This window comes from Homalodisca vitripennis, chromosome 1, assembly GCF_021130785.1.
Source record: "Homalodisca vitripennis isolate AUS2020 chromosome 1, UT_GWSS_2.1, whole genome shotgun sequence".
In the NCBI taxonomy this organism is placed as follows: Eukaryota; Metazoa; Arthropoda; class Insecta; order Hemiptera; family Cicadellidae; genus Homalodisca; species Homalodisca vitripennis.
In genome coordinates, this window is record NC_060207.1 from 60,607,019 (window position 1) to 60,627,963 (window position 20,945).

The 20,945-nt window shown below is 32.1% G+C and overlaps 1 protein-coding gene across 1 annotated transcript in view; it reads left to right on the forward strand.

The window, feature by feature from the left end:
• The window catches only part of LOC124362702, a 295,398-nt gene that overhangs the window by 265,368 nt on the left and 9,085 nt on the right, over window positions 1–20,945 (forward strand). The window contains exons 5-7 of the mRNA XM_046817420.1: window positions 14,164–14,333; window positions 15,881–16,015; window positions 18,112–18,302. Of these exons, the coding sequence (XP_046673376.1) occupies window positions 14,164–14,333; window positions 15,881–16,015; window positions 18,112–18,302 (496 nt within the window). The remainder of the gene's footprint in view (window positions 1–14,163; window positions 14,334–15,880; window positions 16,016–18,111; window positions 18,303–20,945) is intronic.

Consider the following 20,945-nt stretch of genomic DNA (forward strand, 5'->3'; position numbering starts at 1 on the left):
CTACTAGACTGTAGTGTGTCGTAACACATCACTTCAGCCTCAGTCAAAAAAAGTAAATGTAAGTTCGATTTTACATTTTAAAATGTCAAACTACTCGTAAATATACATTATTAGTTTTGATGTTTGGTTCACAACACTGGTGGTATAATAAACCTCGCTATTGGCATGCTATCGTAACAATTTGAAACACGTAAAAAGTCCATAATCATGAAACGTTATTGTACACAAATATCTACAATCATATACGGGTGTATATTATGTCTGGAAACACCCAAATATATCCTTTAATAATTTAAATATAAATTTGAAACCTCTTACAATCGTGATAGAGATTGGGCATCTACTTTTTGGAACAATGTTTTGTTATGTCACACCAACGGGGGACGTCCTGCCGAGGGTATCGTGAATATTCTTAATGGAAGCCTATACCTTGTGATACATAATTTTAAAGGTAATAGCTTACTGAATTGAATGCCACAAACCGCATCTCAAGGGAATTATTCTATCAGAAAATAGAGCATTTTTAGTATTGAAAATTTACTGATGATCAACAATGTAATTTTAACATGGTTCTTGCCACAAAATGTGTTACACTAATTTTTTAGCATTTTTTTAAATGTTCAATTAAATAAAACAAAAATTTCATTTTAAGCTGGTTCTATTAGCACAAATTTGCCAGTTTTTATTACAGTACAATTATGGAAATACTTATGTTATTGATTTCTTATTACAAATAAAAAATAATGTATGCTGTTAGAAAAGTCTTACAACAAACGTTTTACCTGCATTTGGTGTCAAAGCAATTGTTCGAACTGTGTTCCTTCTACGGTTTGACAATGAGCCAATCTTGTGTAAAATGATTCGACAGAGTTGCCTAACATTTCTTCAGTTATCAAAGCAATCTCCTCTATAATCCTGTTTCTTAGGTCTTCCAAATTATGAGGCTTTCTTCTATAAACATTGGATTTTAAATGACCCCATAGGAAATAATCGATTGGTGACAAATCCGGAGATCTTGGAGGCCATTCGATTTCTCCTCTTCGGCCAATCCATTTATGAGGAAACCTTAAATCCAAATACTCTCTTACCTGTCTCCCATAATGGGGTGGAGCACCATCCTGCTGAAACCATACATTATCAAAGTATTCTCCTGATGCAATTTGAATAGCTGGGATTATTTCATTTTGGAGCATATTGTAGTAAAGTTCGGCATTTAAATTTCCATTGATGAAAAAGGGTCCAACAATTTTGTTACCTAAAATTCCACACCATACGTTCAGTTTTTGTGGTTGCTGTGAATGGGACTCAGTAATCCAATGTGGGTTTTCACTAGCCCAGTAACGGCAATTGTGCCTGTTAACATTGCCATTTAGGAAAAAAGTTGCCTCATCAGAAAATAGTATGTTGGTCAGAAAATCTCTATTGTTATCACATTTGCGCATCACAAGTTCACAAAACTCAACTCTTCTGTCGTAATCATCCTCACTTAACTGTTGGACTAAATGAACTTTAAATGGTTTGTATTTATTAATTTTCAAAATCTTACTCACAGACATAGGGTGCATATCATGTTGCTGTGCAGCTTTTCTGAGCGATGTATGTGGGTCTTCAATAAATGTTTGCAAAACATCTAGTGCATGTTCTTCATCTGTTGCAGATTGTATCCTACCCGACTTTGGCCGATTACGTACACTCCCTGTCATTTCAAAACGCTCAATAGTTTTTGATATTGTTGAAACACTTATGGGATTCCTTTCTGGGAAAGTGTCATTAAACAAATTACAAACTTCCCGATAAGATCTTTGACGATCGCCATATCCTCGCATCATCAACAGAGTAATTCGTTCTCTTTCAGACAATTCCATTAAAATGCCAAATAAAAACTGAACTACTGTAATTAGATAACTTGTTGACAGCAATGCTTCAGAGACACTGATTAACTCGACAGGAATGATATGACCTTTGTCCATTTGTAATTCCCAAGCTTAGACCTGTCTAGTGAAAGCTCCATGCTCAACAAACTGAAACCTGTAGACCAGATGATTAATAACACAATAATGTTTCTCATAGGCTAGTGACCTTTGTCTCTTTAAACCTTCCTGCTGACTGGAAAACACCAAGTACAGATTCATAAGTAATCAGAGAAAGTGACTCATAAGTTTTATTCATTGTAATAAAAACTGGTAAATTTGTACTAATGAAACCAGCTTAAAAATAAATTGTTTATTTTATTTTAATTGAACATTTAAAAAATGCTAAAAAATTAGTGTAACACATTTTGTGGCAAGAACCATGTTAAAATTACATTGTTGAACATCAGTAAATTTTCAATACTAAAAATGCTCTATTTTCTGATAGAATAATTCCTTTGAGATGCGGTTTGTGGCATTCAATTCAGTAAGCTATTACCTTTAAAATTATGTATCACAAGGTATAGGCTTCCATTAAGAATATTCACGATACCCTCGGCAGGACGTCCCCCGTTGGTGTGACATAACAAAACATTGTTCCAAAAAGTAGATGCCCAATCTCTATCACGATTGTAAGAGGTTTCAAATTTATATTTAAATTATTAAAGGATATATTTGGGTGTTTCCAGACATAATATATACACCCTGTATATATACATATATAATCATTGTGAATAGTCCAAATATTTAAGTTTACTTATCTCCCATAAAGGTTTAAATAGGCTCGCTTGTTGGAAAATCCGCGTTTTTGGACATTGCAAAACTACAACATAATCTACAGTCCCTCTTGTAAATGTACGAGAAGGGGACTACGCTTTAATTACAAACTGACCACATATATTCCAACAAACTCGTATTCTGCCAATAATTGCCAATTGTTAGTAATTTGCTCCTTTCGATTATTATGTATGGATAAGAGAGAAATTAAAACATTTAAAACTTAATTTTAAAAAGTACTAACCTATCCAGCAAGTCTAAGTCCTTTTAGTGGTCATGTGGTTAAGGGGAAAGGGGAAATAATTATTTTTTGTAGTAAAAATAGTAAACCACAAGCAAAAATTCCTCGTACATTTATTAAAAATGAAGAATTTGTGGAGTAATATTTTGAAAATGGGCTAAGAGAGATGCCCAATTTAACCTCATACTACTACTCAGATAGGCTTTGAAGTGAAGAGGTCTCTAGTAGGTGCCAAGTAGAAGAGAGCGTGCCTAGTGAGACAACGTGTGGCTGAGCCGCTGAGAGTAAACAAGAAATGGGCCACTCCAACGCGGTCAGCTGCATCTGGAGAACACTTTACTGGAGAGTGTCTCTTCCCCTCTCCCCTTACCCACGAGAGGGGGGATAACGATGCTAACTACAGTAAGAATATTATAAACTAAGAAAAATATAAGAATCATCACAAAGAATACCGAGCCTAATTTTCACAAGAACATCAAACATGCTTAAAATTTCAATTCAATTCTAAATTGAAATTCAATTCAAAACTCATTCATTTTCAGAAAAGCAGTGGATATATTGCATTGTACATGTAACTATAACTACCCTCTAGCATTTCTAATCGAAGGAAAATTTATTTAAAAAATAGTTTTGTTATCATAATAAATATTTTTACATGCATATTTTATTAACAATATTTAAAAAAGTAAAAAATAGTTTTACTTTCATACTTTCAAAAATTTCAAAAATAGCAAATTCATACTTAATAAATAATTATGTTATGCTTTTTTATTTCGTTTTCCTCTAGTACGCAATACTATTTTTCCTAGAAAAATTGTTGTGTGATCTTTCAAAGGTACTGATTAATTAAAGGTATACTCTTTAAACATGTTTGCATTGTCAGAATATAATCGGCCTGTAAAAAATATGTTTGATCTAAAAATTAATGTTTTACTCTGAACATTCAATTTACTATTGAAGGCTAAATTGAATAGGGCATATATGTAACCAGACTTTGTGTTAGCATTAGTATTAATAATTTTAATTTTGATTTCATTTATCATTACCTCACAACACAAAAATTAATTGAATAAAATCAGTTGAGTCTATAATTTATGATAAATTTATTAATAAGCCATTCTATACACATTATTGATATTTAAATACTTGTAATTAATTTTATATATTGTAATATTATTTAAAATAAGTTTAATACCCTCGTAATATCTAGTACTCAAATTTTAGTAGGCAAATATTATGTAATTGAAATATTTTTGCGAAGTTTGGTAAAGTTAATTCATAAGAATGATACCACTATGTTATTATTTACATATAATAATAGTGTAAAATTGGTTGAGATTATTTCTTTAAATTGCCACTGATGTTTAAATTATTTATTGCCGTTTTCATAAAGTGTTAAGTTCTTGAACGCACCTAAATTGATTAAATTTAGATTATTTAGTCGAAATAGTAAGCATTTAAAGTTTTGTTTGCATTTGTTGTTTTACCAGTCGAGGTAAGTAATTTACAAGTTTCTCATTAATTTATTTTCTGATATTTTAAAAATGTATTAAGATAATGATATAACGTGAGACGATAGAAACATCTTCGAGCTAATACGATATATCACTAGCTGAAAACATCATGATAATACGTTATCAATGTTTTAAAGTATTTATGTTTGATTCTATACAGCTTTTAGGATAGTTATAAAGTATTTTATTCACATACATACTGTATTTGTAGTAGTCCACTAAAATCTCAGGAGCAAGAGAGTTAACTTTGATCTGTTTTTAGCTGATATGTACATTATTAAAAATCTTTCTAAAATCATTTTGATTAATAATGCTGAGGTTTCTTTATATCAGATATCTGATTACATTTTCGTATGTCCAAACAAATGAAATTAACAGGGCTGGGGGCATAGCTGTTTATTTCCATTAAGAGTATTTCTCAGGCCACAGCAATACTTTTATACTATAATTTAAATCAGCCGATGTATTATGTATTTCTTATATTTAAGTTATGAATTCATTCTAATTTCAATTTATATCTGTGACAACAGATCATCACATGACGTGCTCGTAACCATCATATCGTACACATTTTAATCTTCTTGATGGACAGCTTAGTAACGCGGTTAGGGGAAATGTTTACTTGGTAAGTAATGCATCACTTGGGTTTATTTATATAATCTAAATCATTATTGATAACTGTAAATAAACAATCAAACCAAAGGATTTGAAAGTTTCTAAGTTAATACCTTGGTAACTTACAAAAATTAAAATAAGACATTAAACTTTTCGAAAGGTTAAATAGCAACGTAATAATTTGCAACTTAGAGTTAGAGATCAATGATAACAAAATTAATTACAAGCGAGCCAACTGAGGTTTCTAATAAGTTCAATAAGTTCTTTTCGTGTGTAGGTAGTAAGTTAATAGGAAGTAGGAAAATGCTGCATAACTTTGACTCAAATATTTCTAAAAATATTTTTAACAAACAAAAATCACTGAGTCAATGTTTCTTTCACTAGTAACTACTATTGAAGGAAATAATGCTGTTGAATCTTAAAAATAATTCAATCTGTATGGATAGAAATGTTTCAATGGTAATAATTAGGATCTGTGTTACTTCTAAATAAAAAAGCAACTTGGACTTGTATTTGACTGATCTTTTTTTAATTTCCATGGCAGTAATGTATTGAGAACTTTATATTTTTCATTAGTGCATAGTAGGTAGGAATATTATATGCTGGGAGGGGACGTATTAATCAAATTTGAAATCTCTTGAAGAGATATTTGGAACTTATATTTAAGAGGTATTTGAAATCTCTTGATATAAGAAGAGGTATTTGCAACTTATAGCCAAAAAGAATAAGTATGGACAATCTTTTCCTCTTTTCAATTCCTATAAGATTCTCCCACTCAGACACTTGTAGCCTACAAGGTATTAATATTTTTTTCTTAAGAAATCAGGGCTGCAATTACACTACGGAATATAAATCTAAACTAAGAAATGCCGAAAACGTTAATGTACCTAAACCTATAAGTACTGCTTGTAAAATTCTTATAAGCAGTACTTATTTTGTTAAATAATTATTTAGCACCTTATTTATTCAATAAAATTCCTTTAGCAATGAGATGTTTTAAAAATGTTCATATTTTTTGTAAACTAATTACAAGTTTTTTTATTTGTCTAAGAGCAGTGTAGACGATTTCTTGAATAATTACTTAGTAAATAAACATGCTGCGAAATCTTTAAACCTTGCTTGAAATCTATTCTTAATTGTATTTTGTTTTTAAATTCCGATTACATTCATTGTTTATGACACTTTGTATGTAGGTCTAGTGGCTGTTTGTTAATAACAAACGAAATAAGAACTAATGCAATATAAATGTTAATAGTATTTTCTTTTTATCATACACATTTTTTTTAAGTATTACTCTATAAATTGCAAATTTGTTAATTTAAATTGTCCATCCACGCAGGCGTGGCCTTTGAGGTTTCACTTTTTTCACAAACTTTTAATGTGTTTTTATATAATTGTTTCATTATTCAGCAGCTTTGTACTGATCAGACCTAGCATTTACATTAAATTAAGTTTGTATAATTGGTAGGAAACCTACGCAATTATAGTTTAAAATATTATATGGATCTTTCTGATTTTCCTTGGAATTCCAACTATACTAGAAAACCCAGACAAAAGGCTCCGCCATTATGGTAAGAGTAAACACACAAGCTATTAACTGTATAATTCTAACAGATTATCCGTTAAAATGCCGATTATAGTACCTAATATATCCACATACTATAAGCTGATTAATTTTAAACGTAATTGTAAATATTTGCCTGTTGAATCTAAATAATATCAAACGAAGCGTATATAAATACTAATAAACAATCATCCAAATAGGTTATTAGAAATGTATGATTTTTAATGCATAGCCTATGACACTAAATCTATAAAATTAGAGCCAACTTGTTCCCCTGATAGAGCGAAGTGTGCAGGTGGCAGCAAGTGCCGACATGACAGGATGTGTTGTAACTTGACGCCAGACAAGATTGATCACCGCACTCTCACAACTCTGCACTCAACACTATTCAAGTCTCAAATCGCGGAGAAAAGTTCTTCCTTGCAAAGTGTTACACATATTGTTCACCTAACGTTATATTTCAAAACTTTTTCATAAGTGTTCTTTTTTTTAAGCATTATGTGCCTGCCGTTCCAGCTGTTAAATCCACTTGCTATCATATTTCTTCTCTAACTGTGATAGAACTACTATTGAGGAGTGCTTAGAATAATGATTGTAGTGTTTAAACACCAACACATACTTCAATTTACTTTCCTTTAAGTAATAACTGTAAAAACTAATTTTCACTTTTAAATTTAAAAACTATATGATTGACAATAAAAGAGCAGATTTCACAATTATTCCCAGTAATGTTCTAACTATTCTGGGTAAATAACATACGCTCACAATCAAATCCGTGCTGGAATACTGGAGGTAGTGAAGGGGGGGGGCGGACACGAGTGCTCAAGTACCAAGTATCCACAAGTGTTCCAAGCACTCAAGCATGAAGAGCTCACGCTGCCCTACACACACAAAAGTTCAAGTCGCTCGTTACGCCTCCGTTTTTCCACTCCTGAACACCAATCCCTATGTTGTCTGCCATTACTGATTTACAAGAGGTCAAACTTATCACGTACTAGTTACTGCATTCTGATATTGTGTTAAAATAAAAGTGTAGTAACTACTGTATTAGTTCTCTAATATCTCTCTGGCTTTTGGGTTTTTAGGGTATTCGACTATCACGTTTGGTCATTAAATCACATTTGAAAGAGCGAGAAAACGTGAGTTCGAAGACTATTTATCCTCTAAGTATTCATCAAATATAGAAACTGTGTGTAGTTTGACAAGGAATGAATAATCTAATTGCTACCCGAATTCTAAGAAGAACGTTAAACTTTGACATTTGACATACTCTCGTGTCAATAATGTTGAGATCAACGGTCTACCCTCTACTGCAGGTGAAAACATCGGTGACCTACTGCGAGATGTTGGTACAGCTATTGGTCTACAAATAGAGAACAACGACATAGCGGCAGCACACCGCGTGCCGTCCTACAGGAGAGACCGGGACCCAGCGCTCATCGTGCAGTTTGTCAACAGAGCTAAGAGAGATGACTGGATCAGCAAATATCGACAGATCAAGACCCTGACAGCCCGTGACGTGAACAAGAAGTTCCCAGCACAGCGTGTGTACATCAATGACCACCTCTGTCCAGATAATAAACTACTTCTTTCCAAACTCAAGCTGAGGTGTAAGGAGATCGGTTACGCTTTCGCCTGGTCACGTGATGGGAGGTTCTTCGCCAGGAAAAGTCAGGGGGAGGCGGCCAAGAGAATCACCAGCTTCGAGGATGTACAAAAGTTGGTGTAAATATAGTTTAGTTTTGATAGTAAGTTCAAGCACCTCATTTAAAAATTTAAAAATAATATTCCATTAGTACGTTCCATTAGTTTTTAGTACGTTCAAAAATGATTAATACACATAACTCAATAGATTCAAATTCTTTAAATAGTTTTTTCCCTCCAAAATAAGAATAATAGTTATAAAATAATTTATGCAAACATTAGAAGCATGCGGCAGAATTTTAATAGTCTTATTTTAGAGTTGAGTCAGATTAAAACAAAAATTGATATTTTAGTTTTGTGTGAAACTTGGATAAACAGCAATGAAGTAGGAATGTATAATATTGAAGGTTATAATGCTTATCACTGTTGTAACGATTTGTACAGGTCAGGTGGTGTGTGTTGTTTTGTAGCTAATGATATAAATGTTTCAAATCTAAATATAACTTTAACAACTGCCGATGCACTAGTCCTTAAAGTAACGCTTAAAGATTTATTTTTTAATTTGATTTGTTTGTATAGGCTGCATAGTCATTCTGAAAATGACTTTATTAATGAGTTTAGCATTAAGTTTTCTGATTTGCCAAATAACTCTATATTGATAGGAGATGTTAATTTAAATATATTGGACCAGTCTCAAAACACACAAAACTATCTTTCTTTAATGAGTGGTTTCGGCTTCACCCAATTTATTGACTCTCCAACAAGAATTACAAATGAATCTAAATCCTGTTTGGATCATAATTTCGTAAGACATCGAGATTTATCGATATTTAATGCAGGAGTATTTGACATTGGTTTAACAGACCATTGTTTACTTGGACTAAAAATAAACAAAAATGATTATGTAACTCAAAATGTAAATTTGAAACAACCTAACAAATTCATTATTTATTATAATTTAGTTAAAGATAATCTTCAAAAATCAAATATGGATCATTTTTATTTAATGGAAGATGCTAATTTGTGTTTTAATAATTTCTATGAGATGTTATGTAATGTTGTTAATAGTTGTAAAAAGTCTGTAGAATTTAACAATAGTAAGCTATCTAAAGCTAAATCGATAAGCCCTTGGATAAATTCAAGCCTTTTATCAAAAATAGATCGAAGGAAACGGTTGTATAATATTCTTAAAAGGACTGTATGACAGAAATTTTGTAAATTTTTATCATAGTTATTGTCAAAAACTTAAAGATGAAATCAGTAAAGTAAAAAATTCATACTACTCAAATCAAATTTCGAATTGCCAAGGTGATAGGAAACTTCAGTGGAAAATTACAGATAATTTAACCGAAAAATCCACAGGGTTGAGCTAAACAATGGTACAGTCATTACGGAACCTCATATTGTTGCGGAAGAAGTAAATAAACATCTTATCGCAGTACAGTCGGGTCAGGACAGCGGTGTTCCGAACTTAGGTCCACTCAATTTGCGCAACAGAAACACGTCATTTTTCATATTACCCACAGACAATGTACAAGTTTTAAAAACAATAAAAAGTTTAAAAAACAAGAAATCTTTTGCTATCGATGGTTTAAGTACAGCTCTTATAAACCACATTGCAGAAGTAATATCACCCATATTGTCACATATCATTAATTTAAGTTTTATTTCAGGCGTTTTTTTCCCGACAAGTTAAAAATCAGTGTGGTAGTTCCTATACTTAAAAAGGGGTTCTCTTCGATTAAAGTAGAAAATCTAAGACCTATCAGCTTGTTAACAGTTTTTTCTAAAATATTTGAAAGGTTAATGAATGTAAGACTTACTGCATATTTGAATAACATAGGGTTTTCCAATGGCACCCTATGTTTCAAGTATGCGCAAGTACGGTTTCAGAAAGGGAAAATCTACCGAAGATGCGCTTCTAAACGTTTTTAATATGATTTACGAAAGTTTAAACTCAGGGAATAAATCAACAGGACTGTTTATTGACTTTAAATCCGCCTTCGACTTAGTAAACCATGAGATTTTGCTACACAAGATGGAATTGTTAGGAGTGAGAGGACCTGCTCTCAGCTGGTTTCGCAGTTTCCTCTTGGGCCGTAAACAGCGGGTGCGGATTGGCGAGTTTCTGAGTGGACCGCTCCTAGTCACGGCTGGTGTGCCTCAGGGCTCCGTCATATCTGCAACCCTGTTTTTGATATTCATAAACGATCTCCTGGAAATGAACCTAAAGGGCATGCCAAATGCGTTTGCTGATGATGTAGCATTTTTTTACTCACACAAAAATATAATGGCTTTGTTAAATTACATACTAGAAGATTTGCGAACTCTAAGAAAGTGGTGTCATTTAAATAAAATGCAATTAAATGTAAAAAAAACGCAATATGTCAATTTTGATTTCTAAAATTTTAACTTTGCAAAAGAAATTAAATATCACATTCTAAATTGTAATGAAATTAACTGCAACTGTGAAACGATCAGTAAAGTCTTACACTTCAAATATCTTGGCGTAATTTTGGACAGTAAACTTACTTGGAGTAAACACATAACAACTTTACAGACTAAACTTAAATCTTCAATTAGGAAATTTTATTTTTTACGAAATTTTTATTCTAAAGATTTGTTGAGAAGTTTATATTTTGCATTAATTGGCTCCAGATTACAATACGGATTAGTTCGCTGGGGCGGGACATTTAAGTACCTAATTCAAAAGATAAGAATTACTCAAAACTACTTTTTAAGAATAATTTCAAAAAAAAATAGAAGGGATAGCTCTTTCCCTATATTTTATGAGTTAGGAATTTTGCCCCTTCAGCATCTTTTTGTGTTCAAAGTTTTAAGACTCTTTTATTCAAGATGTGGTAACCACGGAACAATTGATTACGCTACAAGAAATATTTACCGTAGAATTTTCAGAATGCCTAAAGTTAACAAATCATTTTTTTAAACACTCTTTTTGTTATCTCGGACCACATATATTTAATAAGTTGCCTTTGGAAATAAAAAGTCTAAGCAATATTAGTAAATTTTGTAACAGATTAAAGATATGGTTGTTTACTCAGCAGAATTTGATTTATTTTTAAATTGTAGTCTCCCTGGTCTATGTGTACAGTTGGTAAATGAGATCTTTTTCCTTTTCTTAAATTGTGTAGTATTAGTAAATGTGTAATAAAAATAAACAGTAAATGCTTTAGTGATTTGATTTCATTTGTATAATATGTACTGTGCAGCGTTAAGTTGGTCAGCTGTGTCTGACAGACGTCACAGAGAGCCGGCTCAGGTGTTTTATAATTTTGAACTCTGGACTGTAGCTGATAATAATGTTTTCATTATGTTATCATCGGCCACACTACTTGAAACAGTGGTCGGTTAATTCCCAAGTATTGTGTAACCTTGTAATATTTCTAGATATTGTTTGGTGGAATAAATCATTTATTCATTATCAATTTTTCGCAGATAAAGCGACTAAAATTCTAAGATAACGGTTATACTTTTAAGATTTTACTTTATAATTTAATTTTCACAGATGAAGCCAGACGAATCATGAAAATTTTAATGCTGGAAAAAAGTTAAGATCTTTTAGAAATTCCTAAAATAATGAATTTTTATGGAATGGAAAAATGTGAAACCTAAAGTATAACGTAGCATTATTGCGTAATTGTCATACCGTGTGTTCCAAATTTTATGCACACTGAAGGGATCTTGGAGTTTTTAAATATTATAATGAAACATATTTTGAGACCAGCAAGCACGGGTTGTATGATTTGAGTAATTTTTTGTAATGCAACAAATTTAACCATTTTTTACAAAATTAAAAGAAAGTAAATTTTTTACTGATTTCAAAAATGCCGTAATAATATGTTATACTGTCCTTGTGGTTTTCATGAACAAAATAATAAAACCCTTTTTTGTATTGTTGTTTGAAAAAAAAAAATGTTATTATATCAATCATATGGTTGGTAAAACTGACTGATCACCTGATATTTGTACATATTTATGCATTGTTAAACGGCTGATCATAAAATCTTACAAATTTATTAAACCTCCAATAATTATTGGAATAAAAAGTCCCTTTCAAAAACAATGATTTTATTATTTTGTTACATCTGATCCTAACAATAATTGCAGTGTAATATCAGGTGTTTAGGCAGGTTTACCAACCATCCAACTAATAAAATAACATTTCTTTTCAAAGGACCATACAAAAACGGGTTAAAAATTACAACTACAAGAAAAGTATGATATATGGTATGTTTTAAATCATTAAAAAATCTACTTTCTTTTAATTAAGTAAAAAATGGGTCGTTGCATTAGAAACAATTAACTCAAACCCCGCAAACCCTGCAAAATGGAAAATTTCTTGCAGATTTTGTGTAAACAAAGTTACAATATAATAACTAATAAGAGAACTGTGACTGTTTGTAGATTTTGGCCAAAAACAGTTTTTTGTGCGTAGCGAATGACGACGCAACCAACATTTAACTTAAATACATTGATTTTTTGCTCTTGTTATTACGCACAACTTTGTCCATTTAACCTTTGCTGTATCTCATAGTTTCCAACAATTTCTTCAGTGTGCATAAAATTTGGAACATATGGTATACGTAAATGCGTGTAAATCATTGTGTTCTAAACTTAACACACTTTATATGTAGCTTGAATAAATATTATTAATATTAATGAGGAATATAGTTAAATTTATTGGTTTACTAAATTTCATAAAATTGTTATGAACTACTGAGGAAAATATTTTAAGAAAAATAAGAAAAAAGTCTATATATTTTTCTTAGTGTTGTTGTGACCAGACACTTTTGATATTAATACAAACCTTTTGTAATTTATAATCTGTAATATCTTTATTTAAAAGAATGTTGTTGTGAAAGACTATGAGTCTTAATTTATTTATCCTATTCAACACGGAATGTATAGATTAAACAATGTTCATGGTGTGCCATTTCACGACTTTCTCATATTCGCCATATCATGTGAAAAGACTAAATTGTTCAACGAAATCACTGACACGCCTGACAGGGTGCTTCAAACGAATCAATCAAACTGATGTTTTGGCGTTTGAAGCAGATTCATGACATAAAAGATGCGTTTGAAATTCAACATTCGGGTAGATGGTCTTGGTAGAAACATATATGAAAACCAGATTCAAACTTAATTCTGATGAATGTGATTTCTCAACCCTTATTGTCACTTACTTTAAATTCCTCTACCTAGTAGAAGGTTAAAACCGATAATAAAAAACGTATAATTGTTTATATCTGTTTCACATTTATATTTTTGTCAAAGTTCAACTGAATATAATCCATTAATATCCCTACAATCTATAGCTAATCCCCGTTTGAAAGGGATAACACTGGATGGCGGAAGGGTTGAAGCAATCGTGGCTCAGCCTGCTGACGTGTTGATCCCTCTAGTTCCGAGTCGGCCTCTCTCTTGATTGCCCATCACTTTCAACATATGACTCAGAGCTCCAAGTTCTGTAATGGGCTACTACGCTCCATTATTGAGAGTATTTGTATCGATCAGTAAAGGAATCGTAATGGTACAACATCAAAAAGCATGTATATCTTGGGAACACCATAATAAATACGTATTTGAAAATTGCACTCTAATGTTTTGGCAGATGTAAAATAAATTGACATGAGAAAACTGAGCTCGTAGTAAAAAAGAGGAAGAGTTAAATGGATATTATCTTCATGTTAAATAATATTCATCGTCAACAGAGAACCAATTCTGTGTATATTTTATATTTTTAGGAGCATACCGTATTATTAATAGCTAGGTTTGCTGCAATTCGTTCCAAAACCATTTACTTCTCTCCCAATTTGTACTCTAGTCTAATTAATTTAATGATTTTATAAAATCGGTTTATTTCTTTTGTTTCAGTTACTACGCATCCGCGCAATTCCTGGCACCCCGACTTGTGCCGCCCCTGAAGCGCCCCCGCCTGATGGGCGCCGCCCCTGCGCGGGCTGCTGTCAAGGGGGCGGCGCCCCACAAACAAGCCAGCCCACCCCCGGCGACCCCCCTGCCTCTCGGCCAACTCAAGGTGTACAGTAAGTGTCAGATTGGTTCCCCCTGAACTCATCCCTCTACCCTCTTCCTCCTCACGACCCACCACCCTCCGACTCGCCACCCACCTCTCCGAACCTCCACCCACCCATCGATCTGACCCGATTACTCTCACGTCCTCGCGCAACCCACCTCAGCAGTTTTATTAGTCGACACCCCTTGACACAGATTCTACCCCCGTATCATCACTGTAAAACGTACATTCTGTTAATAACCTATACGAGGACAATGTTCAATAAAGAAAGGAAAATATATTAAGCGTCTTATCATTATTTTTATTATATAATGTAAAGAAGAACTATTGAATCACTAAATTAAGTCTACATTGTAAACCGATTGCCAATTCGTACATCTTATAACTTATTAAGATTACGGATGAACGTGTGACAGATTGTTACGATTTTATCATGATGTCCCTCCTTGTAATAGATTTTACTACGTGCCCCGCTGACACATTAATCTGTACACATGTATATTACACGATTACGGTTAATCCTGTGAAATGATCACTCGTCACGTTTCTATATTGTTTTTAACGTGAATGCCTTTTGTTTATACTTCGAACAAATAAAAGCTGTCGTGTGCCTATCAGACATCCCGTTTATAGCCATAAGCATAGGCAAAGAAAGACTAGTTTCGGTTGTCTCTGCTTTACGTGTGTACGATACACGTATTACTATTCTATTCAAAGAACAACGAATCATTTAATCATGGTGTTAAACTTAATTTTGACAATCACATCACTTCAACCCAAAGTATCAAATTTTACTTGCAACTTCAAAACTACATGAAGAGCATAATTTTTTTATTATAGAGAATGTGGATATAAGTCATATTCTAGTTAATAAATAAAACTCTATTAAGAAACTGTCATGGTATTATTATTGGAATTCTCGTATATTTTGTGTTAAAAAGAGAAGAGGCAGTTCTCCTTTTTGGCCTTATTTTGCCTGTGCGAATGTGTTATCAAACAGAATAAGGAGGAGAGATGGCCCCCGTATTCCCCTACCTTCTCACCATCTTCACTTATACAGTAAATATCAACATTTCATGCAAAATTGTTTACGGAGGTGTTTAAATTATATAAACGTGAAATAAATAAATTATGAATTCATCCTTCTATTTACACCATTACCAATATCCAAATTTTTACAACAAAGTACCTTGACTATTAACAATCTGACCTGTGTTTCTATTTTGTAAAACATAAAAATAAACCGATGGCAACGGATTATCAAACGACCTCACAAACTTAACGAAATTCTTACCAATCAATTTAGTAAATAAATTCACATGTATTATTATGTCACATTATAAAATAGAGTTCTTCCTTGGATGAAGAAGAACCAATGAACCATGCATCAAGTCTGACTTTTCTATCAAAGGTTCTAACAAAACAGACAGACGGACAGACAACGATATAATTTTGAAGAGAAACTTTCAGATCCTTAATTATACTAATACTACAAGTTGATTTTTTATGACATGTCCATCTCAACAAAACTCGGCATAACCTGAAATATTGCTGTAGGTAACCCAGACATCCTGATTTGTGGGAACTGCAGGGAGATGTTCACAGAACTGCAGGAGCTAGTAGAACACAAGAAGACTTACTGCAAGCTGCGGTTCACCTGCAAGTGTACTACCATCAACGGAGCATTCGCAAGTGAGTATTTTATACAGCACAAAATCTAATTCATATAATGTACCTTGGATAACCGCATTCCAGATAATCTCGTCCTTAATGTATCTTAATATAACCATTATACATCTCGTAATATGAACTCCTTGATACTGATGTAAATCCTAAATAAGACCGATTTGATTTTTTTAGTAAAGATCAATTATTTGGTTTCAGAGAAAATATGAATACCGAAAGTGCTCTATTTAATTTTACCAAAAATGTATACAATGGCCTAAATTCAAGTAAATGTATAAGTGGTTTATTCTTAGATATAAAAAAAGCATTTGACACTGTAGATCATACAATTTTATTAAAAAAACTTTATAGGTGTGGTATTCGAGGAATAGCTTATTCTTGGTTTGAAAGTTACTTACGGGATAGGTATCAGTGTGCCAGAATGAACTCCACATATAGTGAAATGGGTAAAATCTTATATGGCGTGCCCCAAGGGTCAGTATTGGGAGCAATCCTTTTCATTATATATATAAATTATCTATACGATGCCAGATTTCAAGGAACACTAACATCATTTGCTGATGATACAGACCTTAGCTATGTCAAAGATAGCTGGACTGATATCCACGTTGCTATGAGCAAAGGTCTAGAAATAATTCAGTGGTGGTTCACAATGAACCATATGCTTTTAAGTATACGGAAAAAACAAAATATGTCAATTTTAGTCTCAGAAAAAATGACATTTTATTTGAACCCGTTTTCTATAGATGTGCTGACTGTATTTTGAAATCAAGCCAAATCAATAATTGCTTAACAATGGATTGTTCAACGATACAAAAATGGGATATTATAAAATATTTGGGAATTCATATGGATAGTGAATTTAATTGGAAAATTCACATATCGAACATTACAAAAAAACTCAATAATATTATAAGAATTTTTTATTTTTTAAGAAATATTTGCAATTTAAAATACTTAGAATGTTATATTTTGCGCTTGTACAAAGTCGAATTGAATACGGCATATTTCATTGGGGAAGTGCGTATGATTCAAATTTAAATTCATTACTTATGCAGCAAAAGCACTTTGTCAGATTAATAACCCACAGTCATAGATTTGAACACTCACGACCATTATTTAATCAGCTTAAGATTTTCCCTATCAAGATGTTATTTATATATAAAGTATTAAAACAATACTATGATTTAATAAATAGCTTACTACCAACTTAGAAGCAAATGAATACAGCTTAAAACTAAGAAATTCAGGAAATATAAAAGTTCCAAAACCAAACAATACTTTTTTTACTAAGTCATTAATTTTTATGTCACCGTGGATTTTTAATAAATTACCTAACAATTTAAAAAAACTCAAATAACAAATTAGTATTTTTTTAAAAATTGGGAAGGTGGTTGTTTGAACTAGAGGATATAAATTCAGTTTTATATATTCAGACATAGTAACTGGTTTTTTTACCTCACGGCCCATATATATATATATATATATATATATATATATATATATATATATATATATATATATATATATTTCAAACAATTTGAAAATTCTAATCCAACTCAAATAAGCAGGTTGATTACAACTATTATTATATTTTTTTAACTAAATAATACATTAATTTACATCCTCAAGAGAGATCTAAATTGTTAAATTAAGTTGTTTGCTGATGTTTTTTAATGTGTTAAAATATAATAAGGAACCTCCAAACAGGCTTAGCCTTGGAGGCCCTATATTTTCTCATTTATTGTAAAGTATAGGCCTAAGCGCATTTAGTTGTAGGTTATTTTTTTAACTATAAGTTTAGTTTATAGGTATTTTGAAGAAGTAATTGTTTATTTCAAGTCTTTTGTAATGGTGCAGTCAGACCTGGCAAGATTTAGGAAATTATAACTCCATTATGTTAATTTACCTTTATGTATTGATGTATGTATGTAGCCTGTAAGAAAATGAGAAAATAAATCATTCTTTATTCTTTATGTATAATTATTTTCCACGTTTTAAACTGAGGTAATATTTCGAAAATGTTCAGGCAAATTTAAATAGTTATTGAGTATGAGGCTATTTTTACCACGATTGTTCTAACATGTCCAGTGTGTTAACAGAATCTCCGGGACACGACACGGCTGCCCTACTCTGTGTGCAGTGTAAAGACTCATTTCTGACGGCCTGGGACCTGATGGAACATGTCCAGGCGGCCCACATGCTCAACATCTACGAGCTCGGCTCCAGTAAGAACGCGAGACTGTCACCTGCTCTCGAGACGACGCCGCCTGTGTCTCCTAACGGCAAAGAGGTAAATAGCTTAAGACAATATTGCTCTGTACCTAAACTTTTAGGCTCTACTTTCTGTTAAATTAATCATGATAAGATCATCAGTTAGGTAATGCTTTACCCTAATATAATTTTAACATCGCTCATGTTTACTTTTAAAAATTTTAACTGGTAGTAACATAGCAACAATTGGAAAAGCTATTTGAAAAAATTAATAATTTCGTCAAAGTACACTTTCATCAATCAATTATACCGTGTATTCGTCAGCAAAGAATTTGTAGAATCCAAAGTTGTGAATTCGTTAAAAAATTGTCAATCATAAAATTTTTAATCTCAAAAATTATCCATGAAGGATAAATGAGGGGTCTAAAACGTGGGACTATTTATCAGCACTATAGATCTTGTACTGTATCAACTCTCCCCCTTTTCTGTTTCATAAGAACCTTGCACAGTCCAGCGTGGCCCATGAGGCTTAAAAAGGGATAGGCCTGTCCTTTGAAATTATAAAACATTAATTAACAAAATTAACAAATACATATAACTCGCTTCACAATGTGGTCCAAACTATGTAATTAAAAACGTCGAGCTCCTTTTATAGACATTTACAACGTACTTCAGAAATCCATATGACGTTCCTAATTTAGCTACCTAGTTAGTAACGGTAAAAGGGATCACGCTGTCGTACCATTAAAAATATATTATAAAGTTGCATAGTGAAGCTAATGAATATCGAATTCGCTTCCGGCAAGTAATATAACATTTACGACTGCCATATATTTAGCATAACTATAGTCGAATCAATGTTGACACAGTTCAATTGCATTTTTTCTTGGTTGCACTTTACTTTAGCCACGTGAGTTATAACGAACTCAAACCACATTTATCAATGTCTTAAAATAGCACGTTTTCATTCCTAGAAAAAATATTTAGGCGGTCATGATCCATAACTGCACAGTAACTGATAGTATGTTGTGAAATTTTAGGTTAGAAACTTTAGTTTATACCTCAAATAGCCCAACAATCTAAGAGACTGAGGAGAATCGGAATTTCTGGGTGGCATTGGCGAAGGGGATATTCAATACCAACACAATCCAACAAAGTATAATCAACACCAACTTAAGCCAACAAATTACAATTAACATCAACAAAGGCCAACAAAGTAGAAGAAATTTTAGAGATCCGAGTATATTTGCATCAGGTTCTACCTCTATGATGCAGTTTGATTGTAATTTTTTCCACTGTGCTCTCGGTCTTGTTTGGTTATTGGTATCGCAGTTGCACATCGGGTTATTAAATAATATTTTCCTGTTTCCTGATTGTTCAGATTGCTGCGTAATACAATTCATGATAAAGACGTTTTTTTGTGTTTTTCGTCACCATTAACCATTTTGTATTCGAGTTTCCTTGAATTTAGTTACAACAATGGAGTTACTTTCTACAAGTGTATTTGTTTTACCTATGGACAAAATGTGTGTTGGTTAATTTGTTTGATTGTATTAGAATGAAAAGATATTGTGTCATTTTTAGTTAGACATGGATTTTTATACTTATTTTCTTTGTGTAACGGTGACAAATTTTGGCGTCCATTCTCGTCTACATCCTCCTCCTCATTAGATATTCTGTAAGTTGACCATTATTTTTATTTCTTTATTCTTTTCATTTATATTCGATTTTCTTTCTTTTCTTCGGTTAGGTACCTTTGTTATTTATAGTTTTATTTCAATTATGTTATTGTTTCTTGTGTACACCGGTTGGCCTCCAGTTATGCCATTTTTCCAAATTCGAATTACATCGGACTATCTGAGCGCTCATGTAATCTGAGCTTGAATGTACGTAGTACTGCCTCGAGTATGTTTTTCTTTTTTATGCCAGAAGTGCTTTTCTTACCGACGCCCGCACAGGTGCGTTGCCGTTGTAATTTATGTTATTATTTAGGCTTCTTCCCTTTAATATCTATTGTACTAGTTAGTATTCTATACATTTATTATCTTATTTAAAGTTGAAATTTTAACAAATGACGTGAAGTGGCTAAAGTAAATAGTTACCTTTTTCTCTCTGGAAAGCGCTAAAACTCAACAATTTGTTGGTCGAACGACCCTTCAAGCGCTAAGAATATAATATTGCATTAATATACCTCAGTAAGTAAAAAACACGCGTACTAGTACATGAACAAGTTTTAATACCTGAAAGTTTAATTAAAATTGTTAGTTTTTGGAACTTTTTAGGCAAGCTAATGACGTACAAGATCGTTTGTCACATCTTTATTACTAAACGTTATCTTTTAAGCAGGTAGTAAAATTCAACCAATAATTAAATTATAACAATTATAATAATTAAGTTTAATCGTTATCCAAAAGTGCCTATTATAGTATAATTAACAAAATAAATTATATTTTAATTTAATTTGAAAACAACAATACATATTATAATAAATTCTAAATGTATCTAGATTTTCAGTCGTATTATGGGAGGAGTTGTTAATTCCCTGTATTGTTGAGAGAAGGGTGAATCTGGAGCGAAGATATTGATTGGTATTAAAGAAGGAGTAGGTCACAAGCACTGTATTAGGGTAGACAGATTTCCATTGAAATCTGTCGATTCTTTGGAGCTTGTTTCAAAATAAGATGTTCAAAACATGAGTTTTCTTAAATGAAATACGTTGGAA